Genomic DNA, 20,611 nt, shown 5'->3' with positions numbered 1-20,611 from the left:
AGTGTTCGTGGAACCAATCTGTGAAGAACTTACAGGTAAACCAGGCCTTCAAGAGAATGGTACCACACAACAGGCAGGCTATTCATCAACAAACCGAGACAATGTTGCTGTTTTGTGTGTCCAACAATAACGGGCTCAAGGCGGTGCATCCTGTTAGCACTGGCGCAGCACAAAACCGAGACATACTGTTCAGACAACTTCTGACTAAGCACAGTCTTCTCCCTCTCTTCCGCCAGGGTGTTGGTGGGCAAGGAGCAGTAGAATAGGCCAGTTTCTTCACCACTGTACACTTGACTGAGAGCAAGGCCCTCGTCCTTGGTCAGGCGCTGCACACTCTGGCGAAACAGTTCAACATCCTCTGCTGTTGCATCCAAAGTCTCACCATGTGTCTTACAGCCAGTAAGTCCATGCTGAAGTTTGAACCAGAAGAGCCAATCTTCAGATGCCTAGAAGTCATGCACACTGTGTTGGCATGCAAACTTCTCAGCTGCCGCCTTCAGCTTGGTCCCACGTACAAGCACACTGGCACTCTGTTGTTGGCAGAACCAAACCACAGTCAACTGGTTGATGGTGGTATGGCAGGGCTGGGACATCACCTTCCTGTCACCCTTCTGAGTGGCATCGCTGTAGTCATGTACATACTGAGTCACCTTGGCCTGTGATTTCTTGATAACAAACAAGGTTGAACGTGCCAGATCACATTCCTGCAGAATGCATGAAGTGATCCAGCCTATATCATCCTTGCTCAATATCTCATGCTTCTTCTCTAGAGTCAAAACCTTCCTCTTTCGTTTCTTGGGTTGTGGTGGGGCCATCATCACACACACGAGAATGCCACAGAGGAAAATCAAGGCCTGCAAAGGTAGAGAACCACCACAAATGCAACAATGGAAGCTGCCATGGTTACAACTCAGCTAAGCATGTCCACACTTGCAAAAGACAAAGGCAGGAACTGTGGTGCTGTACTGCCACATGAACACATTGCTGCCATGTATCTACCCACACTTGGCTATAAGCACACAGATAAAAGGCGCCAAACTGACCTATGAGCGCAAAGGTAAATTTTGCTCTGCCAGGCAAATGTTGTCCCACGGCAGCAACAGTGGATTCCCATACATCATGGCCCCAGGACACGTCCAAGTAATCCAGCCGGCCAGGTGACTGACCATTTGGTAGGAAGACAGATGGCTGTGGATGCCCAGGAGTGTCCGAGTGATCCGGGGGACTTTGACTGTTCAGTGACGAGGCGGACGGCCATTCTTGCTCAGTTGGTGGGTTAGGGTCTTTTACTCGCTCTTGGCTAGAGAGGCCAGCTGAATGGCCAACCGATTTTTTAAATTTGTAGGGCGCTGAACGGCAATATCAGAAATTTTATGTTCGGATAGACAAAAAAAATTCAGATACGGAAATAATAAAGACAAGGCCTAACGTTCAGATATGGAGCATGACCGGATGTGGGACATCCAGATAATCGTGTGATTACTGTACAGTACTTGGTTCTGCTGCCTCTACAGTTTGACCCTTACTTTCTAATTGTAATCTCTGTTATTTCTTCCCTCTCCCCCCATCTCCACGTGTGTGCCTGGGAAGCATGGAATGCATAGCTATAAAACTTTAATGTTACTCTAGTGATGCCTTATATTATTTGCAAAAATGGGGAGAGATTTTAAGTTTCCATTATTTGCAAAACTGATAGAGTCATTATTCATGAATGCCAACTGTACAAAAATTCCAGGAGAAATACTCACCCCTAAAAGGTTCCGAGGGATGTAACCCTGAGTATCATTGCGTTGGCCCCACCACCACTCCCTCTCATACTCGTCACCACGCCTAAGAATTGTCAGTCCATCTCCACACTGGAAGCTCAGCTCATCGGAAGCTTCACTTTCGTAATCATATACTGCATAGACCAGTCCTCCATTCATGATACCCAGTTTTTCCTGGACACCTGAAGAAGATGGGAAAATAAGCAGCTGAGAGAGGAACAGTGTATTCTAACTGACTGGTATGGAGTGGAAAAAGGGAAGGAAGAAAAATACATATGAATGTCATGCCTTCTTCATCTATGCTTGGTTCACTTTGACAAATGGATAGGAACGGGTGGGAGGGAAAAACAGGAGAAAGCCCTTTAGTTCTCTGACATTTCTGACTACACAGAGCCCATCCTCAGACAGACTGTACAAAAGTGAGGAAATCAGAGATATTAATACACAGGACATCCTTGGGACCTTTCATCGTGTCTACTGCTGATTGGCTGCCCTCCTCTGATGTGTTAACCTGATCTGACCCCACTCCTCCCTAAATCTAATTGCTCCCTCTTTCTCTCCCATTTGATGGGTCAAAGCTACACCTGTCACAGTGACTGACCAACAAATAAAGCCATCTCCATGATTTATTACTTCCTTTGTACATGTATGTGCTGCCACTAAAGCTTTTCTCATCTTTCCGTCTAACTCTGTATTTAAAATCATAGATTATTTCTAATTTTGGTAGATGTTGGCACTGATCTCTATGCAGAACTAAGGAATTTGATGTGTTATGCCTATGCACATCTGCCTTATGTACTCTCAGTCTTTTTGCAAGACCTCTCCTGGTCTCACCTAGGTATGCTTTTGGGCAACCATTACAAGGTATATTACAGATAACATTGCTCATTAGTGTTACTTTCACCTTTATCAATTATTATCTGGCTGATATTCACCCCTGATGAAGTAGCTACTCTTAATCTTGCTTTTTGTACAGTCACCTATTACGGGAACCTTGTCTGAGTTTGGGGCAGATATGTATCTTTTATTTTCATTATTTGCAATCATATTATAACCTCTGATCCTCTTCATTATCCTTTCAGCTTTATTTCTTCATTACCCATTCTGCTTTATTGACTTAGAGGCCAACCTTCAGGGTAACATGACTTTTTAAATGCCTCTGTTAAATAAATAGATTCCTAATCTATGAATTCCATACTACATATCCTAAAAGCTCTCAAGAAGAAACCTGTCACCACACCTGATCTCATTCTGTTACTGTGACCACACTGATAATGAAAATCATCCTTGTTGGTTGGCTTTCTGTAAACTGAGAATTTTTTATTACAACTCAATCTTTTCTCCATATTACAGCATCTAGAAATGGTAAGCTATTATCTTTTTCCATTCTGAAATGGACATTACTGTTTACACTATTCAGGATCTTTAATTTATTCCCTGTAACCGTTCCACTTTGCACTATGGCTAGCACATCATCAACATATCTTAACCATGTGGATCCCCTGCCCATAATTCTTTTGTAAATGTCAGCCTCCAATGTCTCCATGCTGAGGCAGACCATGATAGCAGTGAAGGGGGAGCTCATGGCTAGGCCCTTGTGCAGTGCATATTCTTCTCCGCTGGAGAAGACAAATGCTCCAAATCCCACTCACACGGAGGGTGCCCATGTGAACGAATTGGGCATACGCTGGATGATGCATAACAGTTTATCTAATTTGCGGGACAGGAGAGCTATATTTGTGCTAAGTAACCTATATGCCTCCACATTAATTTAAACATCTACAGATTCAGAGAAAATAAGATGGAAGGTCTGTATTGTAAAGATGTGGATATTCTAAAAATCAGATGACCACAGAACACCAGAAAGATAACAAGGGCTTTGTTTACATGAACTATGTCCACCTGATTCTCCAGAGCTACACCCAAAATTACAAGAAAGGGTAAATCTAGTGGCAAAATGATCAATACTGAATCACTGGAATTTGAAGGGTTTCAGGGTAAATCCATGGAGATGGAGAAAAAGTTTAGACGAGAAGGCGATGGCAGAGCAGGAGGTTATGAAGTTAGAGTTGTCAGAATGATGAATACAGGTAATCTGTGAATCTAAGGATTTTGATGGGGATATCATGGGGAGGTTGACTGCTTTTGAGAGGAGACTAGTTGACAGGGATGAAATGGAGGAGAGAAAGATGCTAGCTGAGAAAGAATTGGCAGAAAATAAAGCAAAGGCAGAAAGTCAAATTAAGAAATTAAAGGAACAGTATGAAACATTAAAGAGAAGTGTAAGGGAAAATCAAGTTGTAAACAGAGGAAGTGAAACTGAAATGAAAAATAAGCAGAAAGCATGGCAGGAGGATTAAATAAATAGGAAAACTGCATTAAATGAATTAATGAAGGAACAAAAGAGACTATGGAGAGACTGGAGAAAAAAGAAAATGAAGAAATAGTGAATTTTGAAGCAGGAGTATTAGATATACAAAAGAAGGAGTACATTGTGAGAAAGACAGTAGATCAGAAAAAATATGTGATAGTGTGTGGAGATAAAGATGATGAAATAAGAAATAAAGCTGAGAGAAAAGAGACAGAGGTAAAGAAAGTCAGCAAATTGATTAAGGAGCTAGATACAGAAAGTAATGGATGGGAGAGAGGGATTGAGGGAGTGTGGAGGTTGGGAGAGTATCAAAAGGGTTGGGCATGGTCACTCAAAATTCAACTCAAGCCAGTAAGAGTGGCAGAGGAACTGATGAATCAACATGGAGGTTGAAGGAGAGTGAGAGATACAAGGGGATAGTACTGAGGAGGGACTTAAATCAGAATAAAAGTGAGAAAGTACGGAATTTAATATCACAAGCAAAGGGAAAAAGTGAGAGAACTAATGAAAAAGCAATAAAATTTTTTTGGAAAGTACTGAATATGAAAATGATGAGATGGTATATACATGAGAAGACAGAACAAAAGTAAATAAAACCCACTAAGTATGAGATGTTAGACATGCCGAAGTAACAGAAGGAGAACAATAATAAGAATAATGTACAGTAATATGGATGGAATGAATGAAAAAAGAAAGCTAGAATTTGATTATTGCATTAACAACGAAAAACCAGAAGTAATTTGTTTATGTGAAACAAAGTTAAAAAAGGATGTGAAAGTAAAGGTGATGGATTGGAGTGGATATAATGTATGGAGAAGGGGCAGAGAAGGAAAAGCCAGGGGAGGAGTTTTTAATAATGACAAAAAATAATTTGAAGGCAAGACATGTAGAAATAAATACAGTCAGTACCTGAACTAAAAATGTAGAAGCTATAACAATAGAAATCATCAATGAGAGAGGTAATATGAAAGATATAGGAGTAGTTTATATGCTACCTCAAACAAGAACATGGATTGGTGAAGAATATGAAGTAATGAGTAAAGATATGTGGATATACCTGGAAAAACTGGTACAAAGAAGGAATAGATTGGTGTTCACTGGAGACTTTAATTGTAATGAGGTTAGATGGGTGGAAAGTGATGCAGGTAAAAATACAGTATCCTTCATTTATCCAGACATAATAGAGCCAAAGGCATGTCCAGGTAGTGGCAAACATCCGGATAATGAACACTATTCCCCTGCCATACCCAGACCCTACCCACCTCCAACCTATCCCTAACCTATTTGTACAGTACCTATGCTTAATTTGGCATTGTGTTGTGGTCATTCAGGCATATTTAGGCATCAAAACATACATAGGAATACCCAAAATAATGCTAAACACCAAGAAAACCATTCAGAAAAAACACTGAAAACCAAAAAACATCCTACCTAAACACTACTGCATGTACAGTACCCCTTCTTATTCTGGCAGTGTTTTTTGGTCATTCTGCCATATTCTGACATCAAAACATACACAGTATTATCCAAAATAATTTTCAACACCAAGAAAACCTTGCAAAAGAAAACAATGAAAACCAAAAAACACCCCACCTATACAACACTGTACAGTATGTACAGTACCCCTCCTAATTTTGGCACTGTTTTCAGATCAATTTGCCATATTTAGACATCCAAACGCACATAGGAATATCCAAGGTAATGCTAAACACCAAGAAAACCATGAAAAAAAAAAAAAAAAAAAAAAAAATCCGACCTATACATCTATCTATTGCCAGACGCCTCAATCCCGTTTGGGGTGGCCACAAACAAATCGCCTCCAAATCGCCCTGTCCCCCGCCATTTCACTACCCTGCTCCCAACTCACACCCCCCTCTCTCATATACCTCTCCACCCCATCCTTCCATCTCATCCTCGGCCTCCCCCTCCCTCTTCCCCCCTCCACCTCACTCACATACACTCTCTTCGTCAGTCTTTCACCCTCCATCCTCTCCACATGGCCAAACCACCTCAGTGTGTTCCTCATAACGCTCCCTATCACATCCACATCAACACCACAACGTTCCTTTATATCCTCATTCGTCAGCCTATCTCTCCATGTGACTCCACAGGCTCCTCTTAAATAACTCATTTCCACTGCCCTCACTCTTGACTTGTGTCCTTCCAACAACGTCCAAGCTTCACTTCCATACGTTAGAGTTGGTATCACAATACTGTCATGTAGTAACTTTTTCACTTCCATGCTCACTTCCCTGTTTCCTATCACTGCTTTCAAAGAACCAGCAACCTTTCTTCCCTGCTGTACCCTTTCAAGCACTTCACCCTCCAAACCTCCATCCTTACTCATCACACTACCCAAGTACTTAAACGTACTCACATTTTCCAATTCCTCACCATCCAACCTCGCTGTACATTCACTGACTTCACCTCTCTCAAAGACCATCACTTTACTCTTCCCTACATTCACCTTCAGATTCCGTTTCTTACACACTCTCCCAAACTCATCCACCAAGCCTTTCAGCTCCCCTTCGTCTTCACTCAACAACACAGTATCATCTGCAAACAACAGTACAGGGAGTTTCCAAACACTATCCTCTCTCACCAGGGCCACTCCAACATCCACTACCCTACCTTGTACCTCTTTTATTACCACATCCATGTACAGATTGAACAACCATGGAGACATGACACATCCCTGTTTCAACCCAACTTTCAAAGAGAAAAATTTACTTAGTTCACCATCCACACGCACTGCAGCCTTCGCACCATCGTACATACTCTTCACAGCACTCAACAACTTCCCATCTACTCCATATATTCTTAACACTTTCCACAATCCTTGTCTATCCACCCTGTCATATACTTTCTCCAAATCCATGAAGGCCGTATACAACTTCTTTCCCTTCTCTAGAAACTTTTCCACTAAAGATCTAAGAATGAATATCTGATCTACACAGCCTCTCCCCTTCCTAAAGCCTCCCTGTTCTTCTCCAACTAATTTCTCTGTTCTTTCTCTAACTCTGTCAATAAGTATCCTACCATACACTTTTCCTATTATACTAAGAAGACAAATGCCCCTATGATTACCACACACTTCTTTTTCCCCTTTTCCTTTGTACAAGGGAATAATTATACCTGACTTCCAATCCTCCTGGACTCCACCTTCCTCCCAGGCTAATCTGCACATCTTCCACATCCATTCTACTACTATCTCTCCCCCATGCTTCAGCATTTCACCACACACTCCATCAATTCCTGGGGCTTTCCCAGATTTAACTTTCTTCATTGCTTCCACAACTTCTATCCTACTGATTTCTTCCTGTCTTCTCACCTCCCTCCTTCTCCCAGCCATTCCCCAGCCACTTATACTCGCATTACTTCCATCCTCTACGTTCAACAATTCCTTAAAGTGTTCTTTCCATCTGCTCACTTTTTCTCCCTTCTCCACTAGTAATCTACCATTTTTATCTTTCACTCCCCTGCTAACTTCACTTCCACCCTGTCTTACTCTTTTCACCTCTTTCCAGAACATTTTCTTACAGTCCCTCCACTTTACACTCAAATTCCTACCAAATTCCTCATCCACTCTCTTCTTACTCTCTCTTACTAATATTTTCACCTCTCTCTTTCTTTCTACATATAACTCTCTCTTCCGCCTCTCAACTTCTTCCACGCCCCTATTTCTCATCCATTCATTGTATGCTTTCTTCTTTTGTGCCACAGCCTGTTTCACCTCTTCAGTCCACCACGCTGTTCCTTGCACCCCCCTCCGTCTTCTCTTCCTTCCACACACCACATCACATGCTGCACATATTTCTTCTGTAAATATGCTACACACACCTTCCACGTCTCCCATCTGCTCCAATTCATATTTGCACAATCGTTCCTCCACTTCTCTCTTATACTCTGCCTTTTTCTCATCCTCTTGTAACCTTTCCACTCTCCTTGCAACTACTCCATCCTCTCGTCTTTCCCTTCTTCTATTTCTCCATTCTAATTGGACCTTGATTCTGGCCACCACCAAGTAGTGGTCAGAAAGTCCACTCCCCCAACCTCTATAAACTCTTGCATCCATTACACATCTTCGCATCCTTTCATCCACACACACATAATCAATCATTGCCTTCCTTTCATTCAGTTCACCACCCACCCTTCTCATCACTTGCCATGTATACCTGTGGATCATTTTATGCCTAAAGAGGGTATTGGCTACCACCAACCCCCTCCCAGCACAAATGTCCACTAACGCACTCCCATTCTCATCTATCTCAGCAGGCACACCCCACTCACCAACTATTCCATCCACCTTCACATTCCCAACTTTACCATTCATATCACCAATCAAAAACACTCTCTCATTCCTTGCAAACTTTTCCATGCACACTTCTACATTTGTCCAGAACTCTTCTCTCACTCTTCTAACACGATCTTGCGTTGGTGCATACACACACACAATCGCCCACATTTGTATTCCAACTTTCAACTTTACCCACACAATCCTTGACCCAACTGATCCATACGGTCTTATGCTCTTCTTCCATCTTTTACTCACAACTATACATACTCCTTCCTTCGCCTTCTCATTCTCACCTACTCCTGCACATATACCCCATCCATACTCCCATTCTCTCACACTTTCTCCTCTCCATTTTGTTTCAGTTATTCCACATACATCCACTTTCGCACCCTCAAGCACCTGGACGATCTCTCTCTCTTTCACCTCATCATTCGCTCCTCTTACATTCCATGTACTCATTACCAAGTCCTTTGTCCGGTCCTGGGTTGTCATCATTTGGTCAGTCCTCGTCCGAGGCTTCTTGTTTGTTTTTTTAGTTAGTTGTTTTCCGGGGAGGGGCACTAACCCTCCGCCAACCCTTTTAGTCGCCTTTTATGACAAGCAGGGATACTGGGGGAGTATTCTTGAAAACCCTCCCTACCCCCAGGGGGTAGGGTCTTCAGGTCAGTCTGCCATATTTGGACATCCGAACACACACACAGGAATGTCAAAAGTAATGCTATAAAAAAAAAAAAAAAAAAAAAAAAAAAAAAAAAAAAAAAACACCCAACCTATACATGATTGTACACACAGTACCCCTCCTAATTTTGGCACTGTTTCCAGGACAATCTGTCATATTTAGATATCAAAACACACATAGGAATATCCAAAATAATGATAAACACCAAGTAAACCATGAAAAGAAAAACACTGACAACCAAAAAACACCCGACCTATACACTACTGTATGTAAAATACCCCTCCTAATTTTCGCAGTTTTTCAGTCATTTTGCCATATTTAGACATCAAAACACACATAGGATTATCTATATTAATGCTAAAATCATGAAAATAATGCATAAACAACAAAAATCCACAAAAAAATGATGACAGTTTGAAAATCTGTTGGCTGTGACGAGTGATTGCTCCTGGGGCTCAAAAAAAATTCCATGGCCAAGTATCTATCTATCTATCTATCTATTGCCAGACGCCTTAATCCCTTATACGGGGTGGCCACAAACAAATTGCCTCCACGTCACCCTGTCCCCCGCCATTTCCCTGCCCTGCTCCCAATTCACACCACCCTCTCTCATATACAGTACCTCTCCACTTCATCCCTCCATCTCATCCTTGGCCTTCCCCTCCCTCTCTTCCCCTCCACCTCACTCACATACACTCTCCTCATCAGTCTCTCACCCTCCATCCTCTCCACATGGCCAAACCACCTCAATGTGTTTCTCCTCACGCTTCCTCTCACATCCACATCCACATCTCAATGTGCCTTCACATCCTCATTTGTCAGTCTGTTTCTCCATGTGACTCCACAGGCTCCTCTCAAATAATTCATTTCCACTGCTCTCACTCTTGACTTGTGTCTCTCCAACAACATCCAAGCTTCACTTCCATATGTTAAAGTTGGTACCACAATACTGTCATGTAGTAACTTTTTCACTTCCAAGCTCACTTCCCTGTTTCTTATCACTGTCTTCAAGGAACCAGCAACCTGACTTCCTTGTTGTACCCTTTCAAGCACTTCACCCTCCAAACTTCCATCCTTACTCATCACACTACCCAAGTACTTAAATGTACTCACATTTTCCATTTCCTCATCATCCAACCTCACTGTACATTCACTGACTTCACCTCTCTCGAAGACCATAACTTTACTCTTCCCTACATTCATCTTTAGATTCAGTTTCTTACACACACTCCCAAACTCATCCACCAAGCCTTGCAGCTCCCCTTCATCTTCACTTAACAACACAATATCATCTGCAACAACAGTACAGGGAGTTTCCAAACACTGCCCTCTCTCATTAGGGCCACTCCACCATCCACTGCCCTACCTTGTATCTCTTTTACAACCCCATCCATATACTGACTGAACAACCATGGAGACATGACACATCTCTGTTTCAACCCAACCTTCAGATAAAAAAACTCACTCAGTTCACTATCCACATGCACTGCAGCTTTAGCACCCTCATACATACTCTTCACAGCATTCAACAACTTCCCATCTACTCTGTATATTCTTAATACTTTCCACAATCCTTGTCTATCCACCCTGTCATATGCTTTCTCCAAATCCATGAAGGCCGTATACAACTTTTTTCCCTTCTCTGGAAACTTTTCCATTAAAGATCTAAGAATGAATATCTGATCTACACAACCTCTTCCCTTCCTAAAGCTCTCTGTTCTTCTCCAACTAATTCCTCAGTTATTTCCCTAACTCTGTCAATAAGTATCCTACTGTATATTTTTCCTATTACACTAAGAAGACAAATGCCCCTATGATTACCACACACTTCTTTTTCCCCTTTCCCTTTGTACAAGGAAATAATTATACCTGACTTCCAATCCTCTGGGACTCTACCTTCCTCCCAGGCCAATCTGCACATCTTCCACATCCATTCTACTACTATCTCTCCCCCATGCTTCAGCATTTCACCACACAATCCATCAATTCCTGGGGCTTTCCCCATTTTGACTTTCTTCATTGCTTCCACAACTTCCATCCTACTGATTTCTTCCTGTCTTCTCACCTCCCTCCTTCTCCCAGCCATTCCCCAGCCACTGATACTCGCATTACTTTCATTCCCTATTTTCAACAATTCATTAATGTGTTCTCTCCATCTGCTCACTTTTTCTCCCTTCTCAACTAGTAAGCTACCATTTTCATCTTTCACCCCCCTACTAACTTCAGTGCTACCCTGTCTGACTCTCTTTACCTCTTTCCAGAACATTTTCTTACATTCCCTCCACTTGACACTCAAATTCCTTCCAAATTCCTCATCCACTCTCTTCTTACTCTCTTTTACTAATCTTTTCATCTCTTTCTTCCTTTCTACATATAACTATCTCTTCCTTCTCTCAACTTCTTCCACGCCCCCATTTCTCATCCATTCATTATATGCTTTTTTCTTTTGTGCCACAGCCTGTCTCACCTCTTCATTCCACCATGCTGTTCCTTGCAGCCCCTTTCGTCTTCTCTTCACCCCACACACCACCTCACATGCTGCACAGATTTCTTTTGTGAATATCTTGCACACACCTTCCACATCCCCCATCTGTACCACTTTCAACCTTTGGTAGAGAGGCGGACAGCCACTGTCGCCAAGCATGTACTCGTGGCTTGTGGTCTGTGTGCAATGGAGGTGGTGGTTGGGAAAGACTTAGTCCCCATGGTCGCACAATACTGGACATTCGGTGGGGAATGCGTATGGTCGTTTTGACACTGCTTGCGGGTTACAGTCATATTACTCGGGTGTTGGAGGTTTGTTGGGAGTGACAGGAAGAGGGTGCGACAGGGGCAGACGGACATTTTACCTCTGGTTGTGGGTTACAAACTATTTCCCACTCACAGCTCGAACCCAACGGCCACGATACTGAATGTTTGAACATACCAGCTGGCTGGCCGAAGTTCACAGGGACTTTTACATCCGGATAACTGCAAGTAAATTCGGATAATGGTTTAATAGAGCCAAGGTCCAGCATCCAGATAATGAACGCATCCAGATACTGTGTGTCCAGATAAATGAGGGACCACTGTACCAGTAAATGGGGGTTATAAATTACATGAATTGGCAACTGAAATCTTCTATCTATCTACAGTATCTATTGCCAGATGCCTCAATCCCGTTTGGGGTGGCCACAAACAATTCGCCTCCACGTCGTCCTGTCCCCCGCCATTTCACTGCCCTGCTCCCAACTCACACCCCCCTCTCTCATATACCTCTCCACCCCATCCCTCCACCTCATCCTCAGCCTCCCCCTCCCTCTTCCCCCCCTCCACCTCACTCACATACACTCTCTTCATCAGTCTTTCACCCTCCATCCTCTCCACATGGCCAAACCACCTCAGTGTGTTCCTCATAACGCTTCCTATCACATCCACATCCACACTACAACGCTCCTTTATATCCTCATTCGTCAGCCTGTCTCTCCATGTGACCCCACAGGTTCCTCTGCTCTCACTCTTGACTTGTGTCCATCCAACAACGTCCAAGTTTCACTTCCATACGTTAGAGTTGGTATCACAATACTGTCATGTAGTAACTTTATCACTTCCATGCTCTCTTCCCTGTTTCTTATCACTGCTTTCAAAGAACCAGCAACCTTTCTTCCCTGCTGTACCCTTTCAAGCACTTCACCCTCCAAACCTCCATCCTTACTCATCACACTACCCAAGTACTTAAACGTACTCACATTTTCCAATTCCTCACCATCCAACCTCGCTGTACATTCACTAACTTCACCTTTCTCAAAGACCATCACTTTACTCTTCCCTACATTCACCTTTAGATTCCATTTCTTACACACTCTCCCAAACTCATCCACCAAGCCTTGCAGCTCCCCTTCGTATTCACTCAACAACACAGTATCATTTGCAAACAACAGTACAGGGAGTTTCCAAACACTATCCTCTCTCACCAGGGCCACTCCAACATCCACTGCCCTACCTTGTACCTCTTTTATTACCCCATCCATGTACAGATTGAACAACCATGGAGACATGACACATCCCTGTTTCAACCCAACCTCCAAAGGGGAAAATTCACTTAGTTCACCATCCACACGCACTGCAGCCTTAGCACCATCATACATACTCTTCACAGCATTCAACAACTTCCCATCTACTCCATATATTCTTAATACTTTCCACAATCCTTGTCTATTCACCCTGTCATATGCTTTCTCCAAATCCATGAAAGTCGCATACAACTTCTTTCCCTTCTCTAGAAACTTTTCCACCATAGATCTAAGAATGCATATCCGATAAACAACCTCTTCCCTTCCTAAAGCCTCCCTGTTCTTCTCCAACTAATTCCTCTGTTCTTTCTCTAACTCTGTCAATAAGTATCCTACCATACACCTTTCCTATTATACTAAGAAGACAAATGCCCCTATGATTACCACACACTTCTTTTTGCCCTTTCCTTTGTACAAGGGAATAATTATACCTGACTTCCAATCCTCCAGGACTCTACCTTCCTCCCAGGCCAATCTGCACATCTTCCACATCCATTCTACTACTCTCTCCCCCATGCTTCAGCATTTCACCACACACTCCATCAATTCCTGGGGCTTTCCCCAATTTAACTTTCTTCATTGCTTCCACAACTTAATCTTACTGATCCAAAATATTAAGGAAAGTACGAGAACAAGAGGTGATGATGAACCATCGAGGTTAGATCTTGTTTTCACAAAAGGTCCAAATAATATCTAAAATATAAAGTACTGTTGTCTCCTAGGTAAGAGTGATCATATACTAAATGAACTTGAAGTTATAAGTGGGGAAGAAGATTAAATAAAAATGCATAAAGAAAATAGGTATAATTGTAGCAAAGCCGATTTTAATGCCTTGAGAAAATATTTCAGGGAATATGCTTGGAGAGAATTTAATGAAGCAAAAGATGTGGAAAATAAATACTTTCATTTTAAGGAAGTATACACTGAGGGTGTCTGTAAATATGCTTCCAAATATGTTGCTAAATTCGAGAAGGAAAAGGAATGGTTTAATGATAGATGTAGAGTAGTAATGGAAAAGAGGAACAAAGCTTGGAATATGGCAAGGAAAACTAGGAGTAAATCAGCATGGGAGAGATGTAAAAATTTTATATATGATTATGTGAGGATTAGAAGAGAAGAAGAGCTAAATATGAAAAGAATATAGTGGATAAGTGTGGAAGTGACGGAAAATTGTTTTACAGGTACTGTATATACACACTAAAATGAAAATTAAGGACAGAATTGTAAAAGATGGTAACAAAGAATATGAAAGAGAAGAAGACATGTGAAATTATGAAAGAAATTCCAGACAATATTAGTAAAGGAAGAGGATTTTCTTAGATCAGAACGTGGTAACCAAAACAAACGAGGTTAAATTTGAACCTGATAAACTTCTGGATCTGACAAAAAATGTGGATGTAACTAAAGCCATGGGACCTGGCAATATTTCTGGTTAGGTAATCATGAAATGTGCTGAAGAGTTAGTTAAACTAATACAATGGGGTCTCCCAATATGCAAGAATATGGTTGACAAAATCCGCTGCAGAAACATTTTTGTTTTCATTATTAAATGCTCCAACATGCTTGCATGCATCAGCCTTGGTCACCTAATGGCAGCTCTAAATGTTGCTTTATCTCTAGCAGCCTCCCTATCCAGTTCCTTATCCCTGAGGTCACACTCTATGACTTCATCCCAGGTCTACTTCAGTCTACCTCTCGCAACCCTACCCCTAATGTTAACACTTTTCACTTTCTGCACCCAACTGTCAACCCCCATCCTCTTCAAATGCCCAAACCACCTCAATCTATCCCTCCTCAACACACCACCAATACAATCAAGTCCCATCCTACCTCTCAACTCTTCGATCATAAACCTAGCCCCCTCAGGCCTAGCACTCAAAGACACATTGCACATCCACCTAATCATTGTCATTTTTTTGTATGTTTGAGCCTGCAAATATCCTCTTCCTTTACTGCCCAGGTCTCACTACCATACAGCATTACACTCCTAACACATGCCAAATACAAAGATCCTTTAGCATGGAGGGAGAGCCCTCTCAGTGTCAGGATAGGCAACAGCTCCCTGAAGTCTTTCCAACACTCATCACACTAACCACAAAGATAGCTGAAGCCCCACCCCCAGCATTTAACATGTCTCAGATTTATTTAAAAAAAAAAAAAAAAAAAAAAAAAAAAAAAAAACTTTACACACTCATGAGACTCACCTGCATGATCAATCCTTTCACGCCTGATAATATGCACATGCTCCCCCTGACACACTGCACACATGAAATCAATATTATCTCGTTGTTTACCTCTAATACCACTACATCTCTTGTGCACCCACTTATCACAAACACTGCAAAAGATGGAATTACTTTCCATGCCCTTAGGGCAAATCGCACATGGCCACTCTCCCTCTTCTTTGGCAGTACTGCCACCAGCCCTAGATACCACCACTTTTATCTCCATTTATTCTCAAGCTCTTTCCTCCACTTCCATTTCATTCTCTGCAATCAACACCAAATCACCAGCACACAACATCTCCCATGGGAGTCCATTTCTGAAGTCACATGAGAGGGCTTCAAGTACAGTACCATAACAAACAACAAGGGGCTCAAGACTGACCCTTGATACACACCATCACTCACAGAAAACTCATAAAACAAATCTGTATTCACTCTTACCGGGGTGTGATCACCCACATACAGAGTCATAACCACCCTAACCAACCACTGCTCGATCCCAAGCTTTCTCATTGCTCACTTCACCACCTCCCTAGGGACTCTGTCAAAGGCCTTCTCCAGGTCAACAAAAACAAAGTACAGATCCCTTTTCTTCCCTATATATTTTTCCTGAAGCTATCAAACAATGAATATGGCATCACTGGTCTCTCTGCCTGGCATAAACCCAAATTGCATCTCATCAATGTTCACTGTTTCTCTAATCATACCTTCTAGGACTCTCTCCGTTACCTTCATTACCTGGTCCAAAAGCTTTATGCCACTATAATTTCCTCTTTCCAGGGCATCACCCTTCCCCTTGTACACATTTACAATCACACTCTTCAGCCAATCATCTGGGACAACACACTCATATATAATCATATTTATCAAGTCGGTAACTAACCTCATTCTTATATCTCCTGAGGCCTTCAACATTTCAGCAGTCAAACCAGATACACTACTGCCTTCCCCACCTGCATCCTCCCTACTGTCCTGCTCACAATAGCAGCATCAATCAAATGCCAAAGGCCAAACACTGGATCTGCTGGCTCCAAACCTTCCCTGTTCCAGTTAAACTCTTCATTCAACAACCTGTCATAATGCTCTCTCCAGGAGTCTAATATTCCCACTGTTCACCACTACCTTTCATTCATCATTCATCACACACTGCTCACCTATGATATCCCTGTTTTCCCTCTTCATATGATTTGCCACCTTAAATATTCTTACTTTCCACCACTGAATCAGTGGAAGTAAATGTATATGGTTAAGACCTCACCCTATCTTTGTTATTTACAATACTTCCCCATTATTGATTAACATTTTAAGAGAGACTTTTGCTGAAAGGAAGATAACAGAACTGTGAATGTAGTGTGTTAGGCAGCACTCCACATGTATAATTGCAGGATTAGCAACCTTACTGTGCCTATCCACTTGCTGGCCTCCATAACTCTTGACAGTTCATAAAATCTACTCCTTGTTCTTGAGAATGTTCCTCACTGTCGATAATTCACCTAAGGCAAGTTCACATCCAATGTTTCAGTTCCTTTTACCTTGCTTATTCCTTCATTTTCAACTCTCAAATGATCGTCTTATTCTTGGAATGAAGCAGTGGGGCCATGATGTAACAGGTGAGCAAAGGCAGGTCTTGTAGTGCTAAAAACATCATAATATGTGGGTGTGGTGCAGACAGGCACAGATGAGAGTCTTGAGACAAGGCTTGATAGATGCTGTGAGGGAGGAAAAGGGCAGGAAACCAACCAATCAGCCATCTGGTGGTGGCTTCGGATACTACCATTTTGAATGAGAACTCCGTTTTTCTCTTGCTTTCAGACGACTGATTTGCATTTCAAAATCACATTTTACAAGTTGTAAAAAATATATATATTTCAAATATCCCACATACTGAGATCCTGCATATTCAGAGACCCCACTGTATATAAGATAATGAAATGTTCTCTAATGGAGGGAGACTTGCCAAGGGGTTGGAAGGGGGCAAATATAGTATCAGTATGTGACAGTGGCAGAAGGGAAGACCCATTAAACTATTGACCAGTGTCTCTTACAAGCATTGTTTGTAAACAGTGTGAAAAAATCATAAGGAAGAGGTGGGTTGTTCATTAAGAGACAAGAAAATAACCTCTAGGCAATTTGGTTGCTGAGAAGGTACTTCATGTATCAAAAACTTGCTGAATTTTGATGATAGAGTTATTAATGTGTTACAGGAAAGAGATGGGTGAGTGGATTGTATTTATTTGGGGTTCTGGAAAGCATTTAATATAAGTACCACATGAGAGGCTGTTTGGAAATAAAAAAATAATGGTGGCATGGATAGTGTCTCACTGAAATGGATGAGGAATTTACATCACCAGCAGACAGATGAGAACTATGATTAGAGACAAGTTTTCAGCATGGAAGGAAGTGATAAGTGGAGTTCCCCATGGAGCAGTTTTAGCTCCCATTATGTTCCTGATATATGTACGGTATATGATATGCCCAATGAAGTTCAGTCATACATGAATATGTTTGCTGGTAACACAAAAATCATGAAAAAAATTGTAGATGAAAATAGCCACAGAGCGTTGCAAGAAGATTGAGATCAACTACATAAATGGAAGACTGATTTTAACACTAATAAATGTAATGTAACTGAGATGGGCATAAGTAAGAGAAGCCCAAATCCAGGTTACAGAATGGGAAATGAAGATATTAATCCTTAGATGTACCAATGACGGTCTGGCCCGTCATGCATTTGTCAACCTCTGACGTTAGTATGACGAGTTTGCCCATCATCCGATGTAATCTCTAAGGAAATATTTTGGGAGTCATCATTTTTGTTGGATGACAGGCAAAAGTCAGCAGAGCTATGCCTGCCAAGTGTTGTGTGAGGTTGCTCACAGACTGGAAGTATCCCTCATGATCTCTTGGAGAAAGTACCTTTTTCTATTGCATTTTTTTCCCAGAAAATTCTTGTGAATGTAGCTGAAAAAGAGTGTGTGAAGGCCAGCAAAATGCCTCAGGCAAAGAGGCTGTTGTTTAAAGGCAAAGGTCCCACTAATGTTCATGGTAAGGAAAAGCCTGGCACCTTTGATTCAAGTGCATATGTACAAAGCGCAGCAGCCAAAATTTACACGCACCCCCCAAAGTGAAAGGGTTAACAAAGCTACTCAGGATTAAGATCTGGGTGAAATAATACAGAAGGGTTTGCCAACAGAGAAGCATATAATTAAGATAATTACTGAAGCATTTAATCTACTGATGAACACAGGAACAGCATTTAATTATATAAACAAGGAAATGTTAGGCAAACTGACGATGACAATGGTAAGACCATGACTGGAGTATGCTGCCATGGTGTGGTCTCACCATTTAAAAAAAACATACATAAATCAGAGAAGGTGCAAAGGATGGCTACAAAAATTATACCAAGCTCAGGGGATTTGCAGTATGAAGAGAGATGGGGAAGGTTGAAACTGACTACATTTGACAGGAATGAAGAGAAAGAGGAGATATAATAATGATATCCATCTATCCATCATCCAATCCTATGTTGCCCCATGCCCCATAAGAAGTGTAGGAGCCCAGGACTAGGCAAGTTAGTCCTGACATTTAAGAAGAAAATGACCAGCCTCACTCATCCCTAAGTGGCAATACGTAAGCAATAAACCCCAACCACCCCTTGGATATAAATCTGCACCGGCTCTATCCGACTGGAGCGCCTTAATTACTCACTAAACTACCAGGCGCCATAATCTGGTTCTATGGTTACCACCCAGTGTAGTAAATGGTTTCCTGGTGTAATGGAAACCATTTTGCTTGTCACTCAGCGTAGAGTCACCCATAGGCAGAAGGACGAGGAAAGAATAATGGAAAGACAGAAGAGGAATGAGGGAAGAGAGGAAAGGGCAGACACCCCAAGCAGCACTACATCGAGTGAGTTGGATGGTGAGCGTCCCCACCTACCACATAATGATATAATGACATATAAGTGTATGCATGGTATAGAGAACATTGACAGAGATGACTATATCATAAGGGATGCGGGGAGAATGTAAGGATATAATTTTAAGACATCAGTGTGCTTGGGTGATGTAAGAAAATGTAGCTTTCCAAATACAAGTACAGTATTACCGAATGGCATCACTTGGATGAAAATGTGGTTTGTGCAAAGAATATCCATGCTTGCAAAGCAAAGTTGGATAATAATGTCACCTGAGTTGGGACAGCACGAACTTAACTCAAATCCTGTAGAACACAAATCGGCAAATACAGTGAGACAAGTTTGATGAAGTCTCCCCTCGATACTGGCAGCTTCTCATCTTCTATATTCTCCAACACTCTCTTCAAAGCCCATAGGGCCCCTTCTAAGGTACATTAGTGAATAATAATGTTACATCATAACTCACCAATACCGTGTTTTGTGAATCCTTGGTTTCTGTGAGATCATTGGAATTTTTCTCAGGTGAGCATTGGTGAAGGTGCCTAGTGCACTGGACAGTGGTTTTACAAGTTATTTGGCTAGTTTGTGAGGTGTGCTTTCTACCCCAGATGTGATCGGTCCCACAGGTATGACCTGTTCGTGTACTTTGGGAAGTCTCCTCATCCTTGGTGGCTGTGGATTTTCTGCCAGTAGATTCAGTTGCTATTCCCTTTTCTGATGTTCTTGATATTTTCCTCACTTAATTTTTGTACTTCACTGCTTCCTGTTTGCATATACTTTGTGTTTCATTTCACATGCTTATGTATCATTTATCACATGCTTATGTATCATTTATAAGTCCATCATTTTGCTCGTATAATCTATTTTGTTCTCCACAATCAATGCCCTATGTTTGCCTGATCAGGAAATCACTATTTCCTGGTTCTTACTTAAATCACTTAATGCTTCTCTGTGCCATCTTGGGTTTGCATTTGGTTGTCTGTCAGCTAGACCTTTGCAACATACTAAAATGCCTTGGATAAAACCTTTTTCTACATCACTGTCACTGCATCTGCAATAATCAGCTACATACAAGACATCAAGAGGAGGTGCATCCTCAGACTTAAAGCACTCACAGCATTTTTCAGGAACAGACTTTGAGCAACAAAAAAGAAACACCCTGCCTACTTGACAATCAAGCTACATCAGTGATGTCCTATGCTTCCCCAGCATGGGCCCACATCCTATCAAACATGCACTGTAGCATCTTGCAGACAGTACAAAATGACACCCTATGCATCATCACTGGCTGCACCAAAACCA

The 20,611-nt window shown here is 41.8% G+C and overlaps 1 protein-coding gene across 5 annotated transcripts in view; it reads right to left on the bottom strand.

Annotated features, from left to right (window-relative positions):
* The window catches only part of ASPP (Ankyrin-repeat, SH3-domain, and Proline-rich-region containing Protein), a 558,597-nt gene that overhangs the window by 17,370 nt on the left and 520,616 nt on the right, over positions 1–20,611 (bottom strand). For all 5 annotated transcript variants that reach the window (XM_080276580.1, XM_080276579.1, XM_080276582.1 and 2 more), the window contains one exon: positions 1,749–1,948. In XM_080276580.1, the coding sequence (XP_080132706.1) occupies positions 1,749–1,948 (200 nt within the window). The remainder of the gene's footprint in view (positions 1–1,748; positions 1,949–20,611) is intronic.

Source organism: Coenobita brevimanus, chromosome 65 (genome assembly GCF_032717465.1).
Source record: "Coenobita brevimanus isolate Jiangsu-jjx chromosome 65, ASM3271746v2, whole genome shotgun sequence".
Taxonomy (NCBI): Eukaryota; Metazoa; Arthropoda; class Malacostraca; order Decapoda; family Coenobitidae; genus Coenobita; species Coenobita brevimanus.
This window is presented reverse-complemented; position numbering and strand designations above follow the sequence as displayed.